A 19,595-nucleotide genomic window follows, 5' to 3' on the forward strand; every position below is an offset into this window, starting at 1 on the left:
CCTTGGTTCTCAAGATCTCAGAAGCATCTTATTAGTGTACATAAATTAAAATGTCTATAATTTTACTCCTTTTGAGATAGATAATTGCTGCCAAGCTATCAAGAGTGGTGTACTTGAAGCTTTTAACTTGCTTAATGGCAGACTAAAAAACGGATGTGACGCTGTAATATTGTGTTTTAATATGAGGAAACCAGTGGGTTCTAGAGAAACACTAAAACAACATTTGCCTTCTCCTCTGTGAGGAGAGCTACAAAATGAAGCACAAAATGTGTTTTTTTGAGGTGTAAGCATTGCACACGGCATGTTGTGGTCTCATATGGGACCCCAGGGTGAGCCAGACCCAGGCTCATCCCAGCAGTGCACGGAGGGAGCACAGGATGGGATGGATTTAAGTTGAAACAAGGCAGATTGAGGCTGGACTGAGGGGAGAAGGCATTCCTCCCCTGCCAAGCAGCAGAGTGGGCTGCCAGAGTCTATGATTGTTATGCTTTGCAATTTTTCAGGCCCTGACTGGATCAAGCCCTGGCTGCCCCTGTAGGTGACCCTCTTGAGCAGGAGGTTGGAGTGGAGACCTCTGAGGCTGCTTCCAACCTGATTATCATGGGAACCTACAAAACTGCATCTGTCAAATGTAATAGTTGCTCCATTAACATCTGGCAACTGTACTGGGCTGTAGTTTAAGTCCTAAAACTGCAAATTCCTGCCCCTGTGAGTGGATTTAATGATACCAATAGTCCCAGTGAGCTTGATAGGATTGCTGGAAAGAATAAGGCATTAAAAGATCACATCACTAGACTGGAAACCACTTTTCTTTTGGTTTTTGTTCAGCAACTGGACACATCTTCCATGAAAAGCCTTGCATGTCAAGGAAATTATATGAAAGGCAAAAATATTATTCCTTTGGTAATTGTGGTTTTACATGCTAACTTCCTGCCTTTACAAACAGGTTATTCCACCTAAATGCCATGTGAAAAGCCATGATTAACACAGGGAAAATTAATTTGCTTTATAATTGAAAGTGGTGTCAAATAAAATGTGCCATAATAGAGGAAAAACTATTTGCTTCTCAGTTTTAGTAACCTTAAATATCAATAGACTGCAAATCAAACTAAGAATGTGGTCTTTGTTGTAGATGTTGCTATTATTGTTGTTTCTTTTAAACCACATGATATCCTTCTGACAGAATTGTTCAAATTTTTTCTATGAAACTTCACCCTTTGCCCTTTCCAAAGATTTGCAATCAATGTGATGCCCTGTTTCTACAGGGATTTATTTTCATATATCAGTGTCCCCTCTGTTTTCACAGGTGGGCAAAAAATATATTTGCTTGACAGGGTTATTTTTGACCTACAGTAAGAAATGTCTAATAAAAAGAAAAGGGGAAATTCAGTACTTAGAAGTTAATTTAATTTGTGGAAATATAATTGAGCACCCTGTTAGGCATTTTACAGTAGAGGACTTAAGCAGCTCTGCATTGCTACTGAGAAGGCTGAACTTTCCTCTTCTTGGCACTACTCAGCAAATGAAAAAAATAATTTAAATTTGCTTTCTCTATGCAAGAATTTCATTCAATTAAGTCTCCTATCAGGCTGTTTTCATGTACAATGAGTGGTGTTTTGTGGAGAGTCATTTCTAATTCCAGAGCACGTCAGATTGCAAGTTTAGTAAAGAGCTTTTCAGTTAAAAAGCAATGGTTACTGGGAAATACAGACTTACACATGAACAAGAGTAGCTGGGAGCTGAATCTCGTGGAAGAGCAGATTTCTCTCAGGAATTTGTGTGTAGCGTTTCTTGGCCACTCCTGTTAAGAATTGTAGACTTACAGATAATCTGAGCAGTGTAATGCACGCTGATTTTCTTTTTGAGAAATACCATTTAAAGAAGGCTAGTTCTGGATAGTTAAAGAACTATCCAGAATAGTTCTTTAAAACTCAAATCTTTCTAAAATGATATTTAAAACTTCCTCTCTTTGAGATTATTTCCTTAAAAAAAAAAACGTCTCTTATAAAACTCAAATCTGGTTGATCTGGGTTTGGCATATGCAGTTGCAGGTTCTTATCTTCAACATGTTCCACATTCCGATATTCTATCTGATTCTCTTTCTGCTTTTTTTTTTTTTGTAATACACCTGGAGTCCTCTATTTATTATTTATTAGAACAGGAGGCCAGGATTCCTCATGCCTAATGAATGTTGGCAAAGTGGATATTATTGGTTTCCTGCATGTGTTTATCAGAGGATGGTGAATTGGGGGTGCTTAGCTACTCAAGTGTGCCCATGCTGAACAAGAGCTGGTTTACTCTCAGCATAAAGTGATAAGACCAAAGTGTAGCATGCATTCAAAAAATTGTATATTTTTGGACCTTTACTGCAATTATTACCGATTAACCTTTTTTTTAAATTAACTTTTTTCTCTTTTTTGGTCAGTATCTGTGTGTATTTTCAAAATGCATTACTTAAGCTTTTTTTTTTTTTTTAATTTTCAATCTGTTCCTTCCATCACTGATATGAGGTTGGAATACTTTCTAACATGCCTTTCCTTTATAAGCAAAGTTACCTTGCTAGGATCTGAGCCATTTCAAAGTTTATGAAAATTTTGAACTATGGTTGAAGGATAATTTAATCTTTGATAATGTACTCCTGATAATTTCCATTGAAAAATCTAACGTTTTGTAATAAATGTTTTTGTTTGAATATTTTAATGAAATTCTGGTTTGGGGGACAAAGAACAGGGTTAAGAATCTTTTCAAACTTGTTTTAATTGTGGTATACTTTGCATTTGCAGTTTATTAGTGAGCCTTATGACCTTGACTCAGCAATCCTATACTAAAGAGATTTGTGTGTGGCCTAAATGCCTTAGCATATTATTCATTTTAAAAAAAAAATTTCTTTTTTAACAGATATTAGTTTCAAAAAATATATTCTATTTGTAAATGTTAGGATGCTTTAGAAAGGCTGTAAATATTACTGTTCCCTTTCAGCAATGTTGCAGATTGATATTTACTGGAGATTTTAAGTTAATTTTGCCATGGAAAAATCTTGATGCAAATGAATAATAATAATAATGTGGGGAATAAAAATTACTCAAGGTACACATCAGTTCATCAGAAAGGCTTGGAGTAGAAGCCAGACTGCCTGGCCAGTATTTCAGTCTGTTACCCATTTTCTTCTACCACCTACTTTTCAGTATGTGATAGAGACTGCTGTTTAAAAATCAAAATATAAAAATGTCGTTCAACATTATAAAACTGTTTTTCATATATCAGAATATGTGTTTGCTTTCTAAGGTCCTTACCAAGGATCCATTTTCTAAATTTTTTTTTAATTTTGCTTCATTCTTTGCTTTGTTTTCATGTCTGTTTCAATTTTATTTATTCCATGTTTTCTTTTTGTTTTGTTTTTGTTTTTAGTTGTGTCTGGTAAGTTGAAATTTTATTGGCCATCTTCTAGTCATCGTGTCACTGTGACGGGAACTTCTCCTCCCCTTCCCATCCATCCCCTTCCATGTCCTCCAACCACTCAGCTCCCATCTTTCACTTGTTATTGGCAAGACACATGGAACAGAATAAATTCTGCATGAAGTATGGGTAACTTAATGGCAAAGAGAAAGGTAATGGGTTGCAAATTTTCTGTCTGTTTTTATATGATGTGATGAGTCAAATCCTAATGTCTCCTTTCTTCAGTGACTGCATGGCTTGAACTTTAAAAAAAATTGCTAAAAAATTGTGTTTGGTTAAAAGGTTTTTAGGGGAGAAGTTTTGATTTTCTAATGGGGATTTATTATTTTGGCGTCTTTTACAATCTCATCATTATATACCGCATGTATGTGACCCTAGGTGTGAAATAAAACTAAATGATATTAAAAAAAAAAAAAAAGTGAAAAACCTTTCAATGCAGTTAACACAGAATGGACTTTAATAATCATTTTACTTAAACCTGTTTAATTCTTCTAACATTGAAGCTAATAAGATTTTTATTATTTACCTTAATTGCAATAGATTTAGAATAATACATATGTGGGCAATATGCATATACTTTTAGACTAGTATCCATACAAAATATATATTTAGAATAATACTTGGAGAAATATGTACCTGTTTATACTTTATAAATTCTACCATGGCTGCCTATAAGACTAAATTCCCCTTCCTTTTTGTGCTGAGTATTTCCTGAATGATCATATTGAGGTACTGTAATCACAGTGGTGATTCTAGTGGTTAGAACCATTCTCCAGGGGTCAGAACCATTTTATTTTCTTTATAGTTGTACCTGTCCTTGAGTCCAGCAAAACCTGAAACCTCATAAATCCTCTGCACTAGCACAGAGTTTAGAAACCCTCAGTTCCACATTGCGAGGCATTGTGTCAGAGGCTGGGACAGAACCTGCCAAGCCCTACATTTAACTCTATGCTAAATTTATTCTCGTTACTAGAATCTAGCAGCATAACAAAGGTGCTTCACCCTCATCTCCATTTTCCCCTCTCCATGCCTCACAACCCCCAGCCAGTTCTCCCTCCTTCCCAAATTAAACCTGCTGTCATGTCAAAGTCTTCCCACACCTTCTTCCAAGGTGCTGGTTGGATGTCTCAGAGCTAAATGTTTTGAAGTCAGCTAATTACAGTGGGTCAATCTTAGCCTTGCTTTGCATAGTTTCTTACCTAAGGAAATGCTGGGAAAGGTAGCATTTGCATCCAAATATAGACAGTAGCGTTATGCTTCAAAAATTCCTCTCAAAGCAGGAGGGGCGTAGGAAGAATATATTCTGATATGAGCTCACCAGGGAGTAGACACAAGGCAGGGGGAACAGATAAGTGCAAGAATTAGCCCATAGGAACACTGAAAGCATTTTTTTTATAAAAAAAGTACTTAAGTATTATTGAATTTATTCTAGATAAAGCTACTACCACTTGATGTTTGCCAAACACATCTTTGAATTGCATATTTTGCACTGTTTTACAAGGAAAATCTTGTGAAAACATCAATGCTTGCAAGGGAAGAAAAGGAAATGAATATCAAAATAATTGGATTTCTTAAAATCAGATACAAAACATCCCCTTTATTCTCAATCCAAAGAAGGGGAAGAGCATAATTAGTTTTAGGCAGATGATCAGAAAAAAATGGAAATTAGGAAATAAATGGGCTTTAATCTAATGCACATTTTTTCAGAAGCAAGAGTTAACAGCCTATAGAACATGCTAGATTTTTTTCTGTGCTAGGATCACCAATGCCATCTATGCTGATTTTTTTTATGTGACTGACATGATTTTTTGACATTCTACTTACTACTGGATGAAGGGGTTGTTGAAGTCAGTATAAATCAAACAATGCTGGCAGTATTTATGATGTTAGGCTGAGCAGATGTTTCAAATTTGCCTTCATTTGCATATATATTTTGTTTGAACATGCTCTTGCATATGTAAATGAGGAAGACATTTAGCTCTGCTGTTCCTTTAAAATCATTCCTTCTCAGTGTGTTCGAACTGGAGATTTTAAGTGGTTATAATTTGAATAGTATTTCTTGGGCTTTTGACTTCAAGTTTTTTTTGAGATCATGACTACATCAATAGTCTCTTATATAAGCACTTAAGGGCTTTTTCTCTCCTCAGCTTTTCTAAATCAGAGATGATGAGTTTTGTGTGTGTAAGCCTGAATTCTTGGTTACTCAGCAGTGTGTCTTGCAGCCCTTAACAAAGTGTGACCTCCTGGGCCAGTTGTCCCTCAAAGATTTCTCCATTCTGGCTTGCAACCCCATTCCTCCTTTAAAAACCAAACTGCTGCAGATTTGTTTGTATTGGTGACTGTTGCTCTGCAAGTTGTCTCATCAAGCTGGTGGGACTCATTTCCTTGTACCCTGGGTCAGCACTAAAAGCATGTGTTGCACAGTCAGAGTTTTAATTGGGACATCCAGACAGAAAAGATGATCTGAGTGATGCTGAAGCTGTGGCTGTTAGAGACCAATATGTCTTTGTGCTGCCTCTCCTTATTAAAAAAACTTAACTGTTCTGGTAACTCAGGAGGCAGATTGCTCTTTCAAATCAGCTGGTGGCAGTGTGATTGATTTATTGCTGGTGTTTTCCTTTCAGAGCCCCCACAGTTTGTTGTAAAGCCCCGAGACCAGGTGGCTGCACTGGGGAGGACGGTGACGTTCCAGTGTGAGGCAACGGGGAACCCTCAGCCAGCCATCTTCTGGAGGAGGGAAGGGAGCCAGGTGAAACAGCCTCTCTGTCCTCCTTCCTGGCAGCTTCTTCCAGAAATTATTTCACGTGACAGAAAAGTATTTTAATTATTGTTTTAAAAATGTGGTAAACAAGTCTAGAGCTTAGAGATGCTGGATACCTATTCTTTGCTTCTGAGGCATGTGCATGCTAGGTGATGTCAGTCTTACTAGACAACATCTATGTTTTACTGTTTTCTCCATTAATGTAAAAATAAATCTGTGAATCAGCTAGAGACATTCCATGTTTCACTACTCTGATAATCTATTTCACCTAACAGGGAGAACTTTTAAGTAATGGAGAGATGACTTATGCTGAAATTTGGTCGAACCCCCAAACAATCCCAGATTTTCAGAAAGTTTAGCTCTGGGTATAAGGTGCAGCTGTTAGTTTGCCATGTGTTTTTGAGTTTCTGGCAAACTAAACTATTGGCTGCATTGATCTGCATCACTGAATGGGTAGGACTCTGGTTCTGGGCTGAGGAGAACTGCTTTCCAACTCCATCAGCTGACTGACAGACCATACCTGAATAGGTCACTTTTTCTCCCAAGTTCCTTATTTGAATGGGAGGGAAAATTATTTTCATCTTCTTTGTAAAGGATCTTGAAAGCTAGTGGGTGAAACACAATATAGCACAGCAAGAGAATTGCAGTTCTCTTTCAGTCATCTTTTGAAGGAGGTATGTGACACAAAGTATTCTTTATTGGAAGGAAAGAAGGAATATGGGATTCTGGTTTTCCTGTGAATGAAGGAATGAATGGTGCAAGAGTATATGACAGGGTTCTTTGTGTTACAAAACAATAGGGCAGAGAAATTGAGAACACTTGGAGATGGGCTTCTTTACTCCATTTGCAACATTTTTGTCTGAATACCTACGTACAACTAGACTGCTGACCAAATTTAGATTATAATCTTCAGTGGTATATATATAGCAGTATATTATGCTTTTATTTTATCTACTTTTTTATTTTATTTATTTATCCACATGCTGTCTAGTACATCTTTTTTTTTTCCCCACTCATTTTTGACTCAGCTGGGTGGTGACCACTTCTGATGATTGAGAGAAATTAAAAAGGAGGTCGAGGATAGGGTTTGCTAGTACTGGAGAACGTTGTATCCCATTCCTTTGGACAATTTTTGGAAATGCAAAATACAGTTAGCCAAGAAAAAGAGATGAATATACCCTCTGTGATCCTCAAGTGTTCTTATTCACAGGTTGTTCAGCCAGAGGTAGAAATTCGACCCCCAGCTGATTTTTGGTAAACACTATGTACTTCATACCCACAGTATCTAAATAGATATAGGATTTAATTCAGTACTATAAGACTTTTCATAAAACACAACCACTCTATTCAGAGAGACCTACAGAGCATCTCTTTTTTTTAAAAAACTGCTCCATTTGTAGGAAGGCAAATGTTAAAATACAGATAAGTAAACCACCATCTGCATTTAAATGAAAGCAAAGGAATGCCCTGGAGCAAGTTCTGAAAAAGAACGTTGAAGCAAATTACTGAGGTTCACCACAGTTGCTTGCACCATTGTGGTATCTGTACATTTCACATCTTCACTAGACTCTGTTACACTTGGTGCAAAGCCCAGTATCGATCTTATAAAGTGTTAGAGCAATCTCAAAAGTCTTACACAATTCTATGTGCACATCTGCACCTATTTTACCATTAAAAAAATCCTACAGAAGCTATGAACATTGTGGTATAGACAAGCTTAAGACATGAAGAGCAGAATGTTTTCTATATGATATGAAAAGATTAATTTGTTTAGCTGTATTAAAGTTATGCATATTGATATTTGAATTTATATAACCTATTTTTTCCCCACTTTCTTTCCTGTATATATTTTAGAACCTGCTGTTCTCATACCAGCCCCCTCAGTCATCCAGCCGATTTTCAGTTTCCCAGACTGGAGACCTCACCATCACCAATGTCCAGAGATCTGATGTGGGGTACTACATCTGCCAGACTTTAAATGTTGCAGGAAGTATCATAACAAAAGCCTACTTGGAAGTTACAGATGGTAATCATAGATTCATTTTATCGTTTCCAAGTTTTTTATTTTTGTTTGAAGACAGCAGTGTGGTGATGTGACACTACTTTGAAATCTGTTTTGCATAAATGTGGATTGCATGTTTCTTTGAACATAAAAATCCTGGTTTGGCCATCTCTGTCAGGGGCTTACAATTCTGGATGATGTGTAACTCTGTATTTCCATTTTGTTCTTGGTGAGTATATTCAGTGTATGGATTTTGTCAGATCTGTTAATTTTTACCTGACTCTTTTTTATCTTCTCCCCTGTGATTTAATTTACTTCCAGATTGCTTGGTGCTTGGTTCTTTATCCCTTTTATTGTATAGCCATTTACTTAGCCCTTCATTTACCTGTTTTTTCCCCCTGTTTCTTAAGACTGTGTTTTAGCTAGGAAGAAAAAAATTGTCAACGTGTATGGAGATCAGCAGAATAACAGAAATTCTACCTCCCTTTTTAGGAGTAGTTAGGAAGAAATACAAGATGAGAAAGCTACAGGGAGCATGGTTACAAGCAGTAATGTGAGGCCAGTTTGCCAATTATCAGAAATACTTCTTATTTTTAACAGCAGAGATACATGGGGAAAATACTAATCTAAGCATTTACAGAGGAAAAGAGAGGGGATTTGAGCAGAGGGAAGCTGTAGTCTGAGAAGCTTTTATAAAATAGTACTTTGCCCTGTAGAAAACATAGAAATAATAAAGAACTAGAAACATGCAGTGAACCTGTAGTATAAAATTGTTTATTTATCTCCTCCTCCTCCTGGATTGACATAGGAGGAATAGGGCTACATCCCTGCTGGTTCCTCACAAATTGTAAGCCACATTTCCTAATCCCCTTTTTTCCATTTTTTCACTGGAGAGAAGGCCAGGAACAGGGTAATAAGTAAATTTTACAGTTTTCTGGTAATGATCTATGCCATCAGAACTTGGAAATAATAATTTTAAATGCATTTTCTTTGCTATATTCTCTGGATTGATCTGATGAGTAGATGCTTTTTTATAATTTCTTGGGACAGTTTTTTGGTACATCTATAAAGTGGAGGCAGAATATGCTGAATATTTGTAAAGGTATTATAATGACTTTATGAATGGTTTTCCTAAAGGTAGGAGGAGTTGCCATCAACTTCAGTGGCCTTAAATCAGCCATGAATTTCAGTGTCATTAGATTTCTCCTATAAAGCACAGATCAGTCAACTCCTTACCTTTGCCAACTGCAAAGCTCTTTACAAACTTGTCAAAGTCACTTGCAAATTATAAGTAGGCTTATTTTGTCTGTCTCTGCAGAGAAGGATTTTAATGGCCTTAAAGTTGTAGCAACAGGTTGGGACAAGAACCAAAGGATAAATAATGCAGTTGAAAACAGAGTGTCATTTAAACATGCAAATGAAATTATGGGAGTTGGAATTTAACCAAAAAAACAGTGCTAACATCCTGTCTGTTGTTTTGAAAAGTAATTTAGAAATATCTAATGTTCACAGATTATCAGAACTTCAGGTTTATATTTCAGCTACCAAACCAGTTTTTAAGTTACGTGAGCCCCATGCCACTGCTGAACAGATTCATGACATTTAAAATTATGGCTAAAGCAGGTTCCCCAAAATGCAGCAAGATAACTTTTACTTCTTTTCTGGATAATGAAATACTACCATTCTTTTTTTTTTTCAGTTTATACTGAGACTGATTTATATTTTTCTGTGCAGTATAATTAAATGACCCATCAATAGCACTCAATTTCCATGGTGTGAAAGGTGCATTAAAATTGACATTGACAATGGGATTGTAGAATTTTCTTTGTGGCTCTGAAGTCCTCATAAAAGCCAGAAACTACTGGAAAAATATTTCATGGAAGAAGAAACTTTCTTTAGGGACTTTCCACAATGGTTCTGTCCATTTGTGTTAGCTTTACTGCTGGGCATCTCATGGTTACAACACAGCACCAAGATGAGTTGGTGGCACATAAAAAAATGGTTATTTAAGCAGTAAGTATTTGTGAGGTTACCCTCTGTTTGCCTACCTCCTTTTTCTCTGTCTTTAAATGCTGGAAGTATTTACACTGTATTACACAGGCCTGGCAGTGGTGAAAGATGGAGAAGGTGAAATCTCTGCCTTGCCAAAGAATCTGGGAAGTCCTTTCTTTTTCCATTATCACTTCATAAAGACATTGGACTTGGAGAATGCCTGGAGGATAGCAGTGTGTAATATGCAATCCTTTCTCTGTTCTGAAAATATTGTGTTGTGTATCATTTTAAACATCCCTAGCTGTGCATCATTATAATGCACCCTGCCCTGAATAATGCATGCCTCCAACTTTAATTACTTGTTTAATTATTTTTAGTTTGTTTCAAAGCCTCAAGCAACTGCTGTTGCTTAGATGATTAGAAGATTGCTTCCAGTTGCAGAGATGTCTCTCCTGTTGTTTCCTGGCAGTGATCGCGGACCGGCCGCCCCCTGTCATCCGGCAGGGTCCCGTGAACCAGACCGTGGCTGTGGATGGCACTCTGGTGCTGAACTGTGTGGCCACAGGCACCTTAATGCCCACCATCCTCTGGAGAAAGGATGGCATCCTCATTTCCACCCAAGATTCTCGCATCAAGCAGCTGGAGACAGGGGCGCTGCAGATCCGATACGCCAAGGTAGCCTGAGCTGGCAAATGGGTTTTCTTGCTTCGTTTCATTTTGTGATTTCACCTCCAGGCATTTGTGATGTAGTAAACCCTGTGTTTAGAATTAATGAAAGGTTACATAAATGTACTAAAATATTTGATACTTCATATTTTCAGATAGTACGTTCTTTATGCTTAACACCTGCCTAGGGCACATTATTTTCATAATGAAAAATACTCTAAAGAGGTATTAATTAAGGGAATTATTTGGCACTTAGAACATAAAGAGGAATATATTTTAGTAAGACAAATCATTACATTATTTGGGCTTTAGTATTAATAGATTAAAATTATCTAGTTAATTCAAATGTTTGTAAAGAAAACCTTTGTTTAGCATATTCAGTAATGGAATCACGTACACAGCTCTTTCATAAGAGCTTTTAGTGTTTAAATATGCTCACTCATCAGTGTAACATAGCTTAAAATGGCTAACCTGACAAATGCCTGACTTCCTCAGGGACTTGAAGTACCTGGCCAGTATTGCTTTTGTCATGCATTGCACACTTTAAAATGTTCTAAGATGTGAAGTTGTAGCATACTAGATATTCTCTGCTATCTTTTCTGTGGTTTGAAATGAAGTAAATTTTTTTCTTTTAGATTAGGCTGAATACATCAATTTACCATATTCCCTAGAGTTGCCCTGCCAGTTGCAAGTTACACTGGCTTAGAGCTTGAATCTCTGATTTTTGATCACTACCATTCAGTTCATCTGCTGAGGCTGGGACCTGAGGAGGATAACAAAAAACCGCTTTTGAAATATGATTAAGTCACATATGGACAAATAATCCAACACAGAGAACTGGATGAGGATAGCATATGGAGATTCTTTTTTGGGTCTGCTGTAGAGTGAAATTTATACTAACACAGGGAGCCTCATATGTACCCTGTGCAATATTTAAGCTTTGCTTTACGTATGAAATGTTCTCCAGTGCTCCAGTCCTGATGAATCCCTGGGCATTATTGATGTACAAGGTTGACAGTTGTATGGGGTCTTGTCATCCGAGTTCCTTCTCAATTTAGTTGTCAGGACCTCTGCAGAGTAAGGAATAAATGCTACAGGAAACAGTCTTCAGTTTGCTCATTGCAGAATAGTTGGCATTAAATTAGAATCTGCATTTCTGATTCTTTTGTGACTGCTCAGAAATAAACACCCATTTTTGCTTTGTCAAAATCGTAACTCCTAATGGAAGGAGAGTTTCTGCTGCAAAGTTTTTGCAGGCTAATACCTTTATCCATATTCATGGGGGAATGTGGAGAGCTGTAATTGCTTTTCTAGCCCACTGAGTGCCTGATTGTTTCAAATATTTATTCTTCTCCTCTCCCATTCAGCTGGGTGACACCGGCCGCTACACCTGCATTGCCTCAACCCCGAGTGGAGAAGCCACGTGGAGCGCCTTCATAGAGGTCCAAGGTAACTCCACCAGGAGAAAATACATGAAGGAGAGGCAGAAATTGAAATGTAGAAGTTATCTGACTCTGTCATTAATTGCCAGTGCAGATGTGAGCAGCATTTAGCTTACAGATGTTTCATGTCCATACTCAGAGTTTCTCTCTCCTTTTGTCAGAGTTTGGAGTCCCGGTGCAGCCACCAAGACCCACTGACCCAAACTTGATTCCTAGTGCTCCATCGAAGCCTGAGGTTACAGATGTCAGCAGAAACACAGTAACATTGTCATGGCAACCTAATTTGAATTCAGGTGCAACACCAACCTCTTACATAATTGAGGCCTTCAGGTGTGTGAGTCTCGTGTGATGTTGCTGTCTCTATCTTTACATGTAATGTGTTGCTAAAGAACCACGTGCTAACCTGCTGTTGTGTGTTTTATCCTTAGCCATGCATCAGGGAGCAGCTGGCAAACTGTAGCTGAAAATGTGAAAACTGAGAGTTTTGCAGTTAAAGGGCTAAAACCTAATGCAATTTATCTCTTCCTTGTGAGAGCAGCTAATGCATACGGGCTGAGCGACCCGAGCCAAATATCTGATCCAGTGAAAACTCAAGGTAAGTTTTTGATACTGAACATTTTGGGTGTCCACAGCAGCTGTCACAAGTTGCCTAAGCAATACCAGATGCAGGAATAATGGTAGCTTTGGACTGTCTACCTATCATGGCCATAATATATACCACAGTGAAATACAGTACTTAAACTTGCATTTCTCTGTAACACAGATTCTGACAGCATGTTGCATTGCCTAAGGGAACCCTGGTGTCTCTCATCCAAAGGTAGTTACAACTTGCAGAATAGCTCTTGCTAGTAATCCCTGTGTTTTTGAGTTCCCATACAAATCCTCAAATTCCATGGAAATGTTATTACTATGTCCAGTGAATCAAATAAGGCTTAAGACTGGGACAGGGAGAGAAACAGCATGTAATCTGAGTTGCTTTCTGCTGCAATAGGAAAGAGAAAAGTTGAAAATTTGAAGGAATTTGGCATCATGAACTAGTAAAGATGTTTTGGCAGTATGTTACAAGTGTTTCCATAGCACAACTGTTGGAAGTAAAATAGGGTAGAAAGCAGTGCTTACAGATAGCCAAGTGGAAGACAAGTCTGGGTAGAAGTGAATGAAGGAGTCACCCACTGACTCCAGCTGTGACTGAAGTCCAGCTATGGACTGAGTCCAGCTATGTAAAATTAAAACTATCTTTGTATTCACTGTAGCAAATAAATGACACTTAGGGTGATGTACAGGAAACAATGCATTGCAGCTCTGAAGCCTGCAGTTTTCCACTAGAAAAGCTTAGATTCTTAAGAAGGGGGAAAATAGACACACTCTTTTTCAAAGAAAAAGTGATAGAGATAGTATTTTTTTTGTTTGTTTGTTTTTCTGATTTTCCTACTTACTGGAGAAATTGACCCACTGGCTTATTGAGAGTGTCTGTGTTGTATGTTTGTTTCTTTGTTTGTGTAAGTAAGTACATGTTAGTTTTTGAAAGGAAGTTCTCTAAAGGAAACAAAGGGTTTTTCTTTGGTGACTTCTCATGTTTTCTGCAGTAGGTCTGAAAGCAAGTCTCTCATGTCCCCTGGGGGGTGACCAGTTTCACATTGCTGCCTTTTGGCATTATGCATTTCTCCTGATGGCTGACAATTTCAGTGGCTATGTATGTACTGCAGAGTCACAGCCCCATGGAAAATCAGGATTGAACAGGTTCCCAAGTCTGTTACCAAGGAGAGATTTAATAACCTTTTAGTGATTCCTGATTTCTGGGAATAGAGCTGCATGAGCCTGTTTTTCATGTAGTGTGGTTTCATTTCTGGAGATGAAAAGTATTGTGTCTGTCCCAAAGTAACTGATTACTGACCTGATTCTGAGAAACAGCAAATGTTCTGTTCACTCAGCTGAATTGTTTATAATGACATGGAAAAGCTTCACTGTTCTCTGGGTACCTAGTAGAGCTGAAAACCCAAGAGCTGTACAATAACTCAGTGAAAATAACAACTAACACATAATATTTTTTCCAATTTTAAGAAATGTGTCAAATGTGTTGAGTGTCAAGTCCTTTAGAGGAGTTCTGCTCTTCTTTCAATATAATTTCATTTTTGTTTAAGTTGTTGTCTAGCTATGAAAGTTCAGAAATTTCCAGTTTGCTTTTGTCATGAGGGTGGTAAATCTGGTCCTAACTGCTTGTTCACTCCACAAACCAAGATGAAGGTAGGTTACTGCCTTCAGTGCCTTCATCCCTTCAGCACTGCCTTCCTAGTACCTTCATCTTCGTACTACACAGACATTAACAACCTTATTCCTGGGTGTTTTCACTGACAGTCCCTGTCTTGGAAGCTTGGAACTGAAACAAGAGAGCACACACATCATTTTACAGCACAGATGTGCACATGGCTGTGAATAGTTTGATCCATATTGTGGATGACTCATCTCTTCTGACTAGCAAAGCTAGAACTAATTATTCCACTGGCTTTCCTGTTACATTCTGAGCAGGGTGATATCTAGGCAATGCTCCCAAACAGAAGCTTTTATCTTTAATGCTTTCAAACTTTGGGAGGAGGGAAATACTGTGATAATGGACTGTTTGCAGAACACACTACATGGGGATGTAGCAGTGACTCAGTGGAGGATTTTTTGGTTTTGTTCTTTTGTTGTTACAATGTTGCTTGCTAAGAATCCAGATTTGTCACTCACTGACTATACAATAACTTCAGCAGTAATCACTGCAAAGTACTTTTCATGAACTTCCAGTCATAGAATTTTAGCCATAGTCAGCGTGGTATTTGTTTAAAATGAAGTGATCAAGGAGTGAGATGTGAACCTAGAACAGAAACTATTATTCTGCTTTCCATAGTACATATTTTAGATACCCTCTTAGTGATTACCTTGTAAATTTTACACGTCTGGCAGTCATTCCATTTCAGTTAAATGTGCATTCCAAGGGCTCAATATGAAAAAAATATATGTTTTTGTCATACTGTTGCATGTTTTGAGAGGAATTTGTCCCTTCATGCATATGGATTGTCTGATATTTGGTGCATCCTTCCAGCTATAGGATACATCAAATATCAGACAATCCAGACAGCTCTCAACTAGGCTCTACCTTCTGTTTACAGAAGCCTCTTGCCATTAGAGAAGCTACAGCCACATGACTAATCTATCTTTTCTCTGGTTGTTAACATTATTTTGTAGTGACACCAAGCAAGTTTGTCATGAATTTATCTAAAGATACAGCTTCTGCTTTTGCTGTTCTTTACAGGTTGCCTGGTCTCTAGGAATTGGTAGTGGGCAATAGAAGGCTTTCCCAGCAGGAAAGAATAAAGAATTGCTGCTGTAGCCATTTACCAAAGCTGTCCTTGAGTGTGGTGTGTCTTTTTGTGCAGCATTACCCTCACTGTCAAAGAAATTGCAGTGTCTTGAGTTGGTACTACCTAAACATTGGTGATTTGCTCAAGAAAATGCTTCATGTAGTTTTTTCTGACATGATTAGCAAGTACTTAGGTTCAGCTTCATTAGTGATAGCATCATAAACTTTCTGACATACTCATTTGTATTTGCCTGTACTTATTTCAACAATCATGTGTACTTGTGAGAATGGAATCTTAAATTATTGCAGATGTTCCACCAACGAGTCAAGGTGTGGATCACAAGCAGGTCCAGAGAGAGCTGGGTGATGTGGTGCTGCACCTGCACAACCCCACCATCCTTTCTTCCTCCTCAATCGAAGTTCATTGGACTGTGAGTACAAACCTGTACCCTGCTGGTGCTTACATGTGCTGCTGAGATGTCCTGCTTCCACTGCAGTGGGGTCACACTTCAGGAAGCTGGGTAGTTTGTATGCTTGCAAATGTTTTTCCCTGGGAAAAGTGCTACTTGTGCTCTGCTTTTTCATTAAATTTTACCCATTTTCTCCATCTTTGTCTGCATAGAGAGTGCTGTTTACAATGGAGTGAGGGTTTCAGAGTCCTGGAAGCTAAAGGACCTCCTCAGTCACATCATTTGAAGCCTTTCCACTGCTTTCAGCAGGACATGTGTCCATCCCTTAATGAGATAACATGGGCAATTAGGGAATTAGGAATCTCTGTCAATCACCTGTAGAGAAAAATACTGCATAATTCTGTTTGAGAGTGTAACCTCCCAGCTACAGACACGCTGACAAACACACCCAAATCAGATAACCTGGTCTGAACCTCTCCTTTCCTGTACCTTTCCTTTCCCTGACTACACCTGGAGCAGGGAGAAGAGGTAAAAAAGGCAATGTCAGATTGGTGTTGCCCTGGCAGCAGCAAAGAAGAAGGTTGGGCTTGTGAAGGTCATAGCAGAGGAACTAAGAGAGCCAGGAATGTAACTCAATGATCAGTTTGAAAATGGAATGCAGAATTAGGAAAATGTTGGGGATATAATTATACCATGTACAAAAGTAAAACCATAAGGAGTGAGCCTTGAGGTCTTTGTGGGACTTCCATCTGAAAATTCCAATATATTGGCAGGGGTAGTGTGGGACAGCACAGGCTGGCCATGCCATAGCAGAATATTTTGCACAGGAACAAAAGGCATTTTGACTTTGTAGAGGAGCTGTAGCCCAAAGGAGTCCTGACCTAAACCCAGAGCTCCTCAATGCTGCAGTAATGTCTGCTGTGCTGCACAGTAATTACACTCTCACCTGCAGTATGGCCACCTGCAGCAGGCAATCTCCTGTTCTAAACTAATGCATCTTTGAGGTTCCTAGCAAATTTTGTTTGACCTTTACTTACAGAACAACTTTTTCCAGACAGGCAGCTTTTGTCAGTCTCTTGGGTGGCCTGTGGCTTCTCTGCAATTTCAAAAATAAGCATTACCTCAGTTTCAGCTAACACATGCATTCTTTATGTGATTATTAAAAATGAAATGTGTTGCTCTTTGGATTAAAATTGCAAGCACACAGTTTTATTATGTATCATTGTATGAGATTTTTGAAAACAGGAAAATCTGATGCACTTTAAAAATTTTATTGTGCTTGTTATTAGACTTCCTTATTCATCAGAAATTGAAACCAGCAGTTAAAAAGATAGTGAGTGTTCCACAAAAGATCAGCTGTATAAGGTAGCTTTCTGTTTCAGCTATAGTCAAGCATATTGGACTTGCCCTTCATTACACTCAGATCTCTTTCTCCATACATTTAGTGTAAAATTGCCTTAGTTTGAAAAGCACTCAGGACCACTGAGCATCAGCTTGATTTGCTTTTCCAAGTCTCATCCATGTTACCATACTGAGTTTTATGTTCCCTCGTGCAACCTGGCCTTTTCCTTCTAGCAGAGGGCCTCCCACTGTGTGGGTGGACATGGGGGAACTCGTTGGAGAGCTCTGCCCTCTGAGAGAGCCCAGCCACAGCCACAGTGCCAGCTGGCCACCCACTCAATTTGCTTTCCCCAAAAAGGAGCAGGCAGGAAGCAGTGCTCATTTCATGGGTTTTGGGAAGTTTCCACACCTCAGGAGAGTTGACAGGCTCTCTCTTTGATCTCCATATTCATCACCCTGAGCCATGGCCCTGTAGATTGCCCTTTCCCCATGTGTCCAGCCCTGCTCTCCAGATTCAGTTGGGCAGCAGTCTGACCTGTGCCAAGCTCCATGGATGCAGAGACTGTTCATTTCATGGAGCTGGGGCATATTATACAACTTCATTATCCCCCTCTAATGCCTGCCTAAATCCAGGGAAACCAGCAGAGTTCTACCAGCATCAAAGGGATTAATGCACTTGTGAGTCAGGCCTGCAATTTGCTGTAATGCAAGGAGCCTTTATCTGCTTTGGCAGTGATGTTTTCATGAGGGATAGTCCAGGGGCCGTGCACAGAGTCATGGGCATCACCCCTGGTTCCTGCCCGTTTATGAATGTGTTCTGTGTTCTGTTCTCTTGCCAGGTGGACCAGCAATCCCAGTATATCCAAGGATATAAAATTCTGTACCGGCCTACACCAGCATCTTATGGAGAATCAGAGTGGTTGATCTTTGAAGTGAGGACTCCCACCAAAAACAGTGTTGTCATTCCCGAGCTGAAGAAAGGCGTAAACTATGAAATCAAGGCCCGCCCTTTCTTTAATGAGTTTCAGGGAGCAGATAGTGAAGTGAAATTTGCAAAGACCCTGGAAGAAGGCAAGTAGGAGCTAGACTGTCTTCATCTTTCCTTTTTGAAGTAGCAGCCTGGCCGGCTTTCCTCTGATATGTTCATTATTTGATCTTGTTTGAAGTGCATGCTGTTTGAGAGCAGCAATCTGTGGCAGAGGAGACTGATCATTATGTGAATTGTTTGGTGACACAGAAGTAAATATTCTGAGCCAGGCATGAGAGACAGAGAGAGAGGGATGTGCAAAAATCCCCTCCAACACACAATGAGAAATGGCGCTTTTTTATCTTCCCTGCAGTGTGCGCACTCCTCCCTGCTGAGTTCATGGGCTGGTCACAAGTGACTTCTGTCAGATTCAAGCACTTGCTAATCACTATCTTGAGTAGATAGCAGACACCACAGAAATCATCAAAGCAGTGTGGCTGGGGGAATGAAAACCATGGTTTTTAGAAGGCTTTTATATGTGGATCAATCAGTGAGACAAAACGGAAAGATGAATGAGGGCAACAGATAGAGTGGACTAAATTATGTATTTCCATCTCATACATGTGCTAAAAAGGCAAGGTTCATAAAACTCTTCCTTTTGTTGCTGCACAGGCATGATAAGTATGCAAGGTGGCCAGTGCCTCTGAATAGGGATTTTGGTGCTTCTGCTAGGATGTGCAACCTTTCCCTTTCTATCTTCCTCCCCCATTAGAAATGCTGTGTAGCTCCAGTTTATTTCTGCACATAGCTCAAAAGGTGTGCATAGCTGCATTCATCCTAAGCATCAGCCGAGCATCCACATTTTAGAAGGATTATTTCAAATTCAAAACATAAATTATTATTATAAATATGTTAATACTAACACATTATGTCCAGATTTTAGTAAATTTTGTATTACTCATTATTTTTTACACGCTAGAGAAACTGCGATTTAGACTGGGAACTATATAGGATTATTTTTCATTATTTTTCAAAACTGGTGATTCTAGGTGAGCTGATTTGAGACCAGTGAGGAGCTCAGTGCCCAGAACTGTGACATGCAGGTAATGGATATCTGAGAGTACAATTTGGAGTGTTACTTTTCCTGGCATGTGCAGCAAAACTACAGCGGAACTCAGAGCCTGGTTGTTGGGTCATACATTGTCCTTCTGTATTGTC

General features: G+C 38.8%; 1 protein-coding gene across 4 annotated transcripts in view; it reads left to right on the forward strand.

Moving 5' to 3' along the window:
- Positions 1-19,595, forward strand: part of ROBO1 (roundabout guidance receptor 1) — a 680,447-nt gene that overhangs the window by 609,373 nt on the left and 51,479 nt on the right. For all 4 annotated transcript variants that reach the window (XM_058043544.1, XM_058043535.1, XM_058043553.1 and 1 more), the window contains 8 exons: positions 6,081-6,205; positions 8,072-8,243; positions 10,681-10,886; positions 12,245-12,326; positions 12,481-12,649; positions 12,748-12,914; positions 15,969-16,090; positions 18,250-18,481. In XM_058043544.1, coding sequence (XP_057899527.1) covers positions 6,081-6,205; positions 8,072-8,243; positions 10,681-10,886; positions 12,245-12,326; positions 12,481-12,649; positions 12,748-12,914; positions 15,969-16,090; positions 18,250-18,481 — 1,275 coding nt within the window. The remainder of the gene's footprint in view (positions 1-6,080; positions 6,206-8,071; positions 8,244-10,680; positions 10,887-12,244; positions 12,327-12,480; positions 12,650-12,747; positions 12,915-15,968; positions 16,091-18,249; positions 18,482-19,595) is intronic.

The sequence above is a fragment of the Melospiza georgiana genome, chromosome 2, assembly GCF_028018845.1.
Source record: "Melospiza georgiana isolate bMelGeo1 chromosome 2, bMelGeo1.pri, whole genome shotgun sequence".
Lineage (NCBI taxonomy): Eukaryota > Metazoa > Chordata > Aves > Passeriformes > Passerellidae > Melospiza > Melospiza georgiana.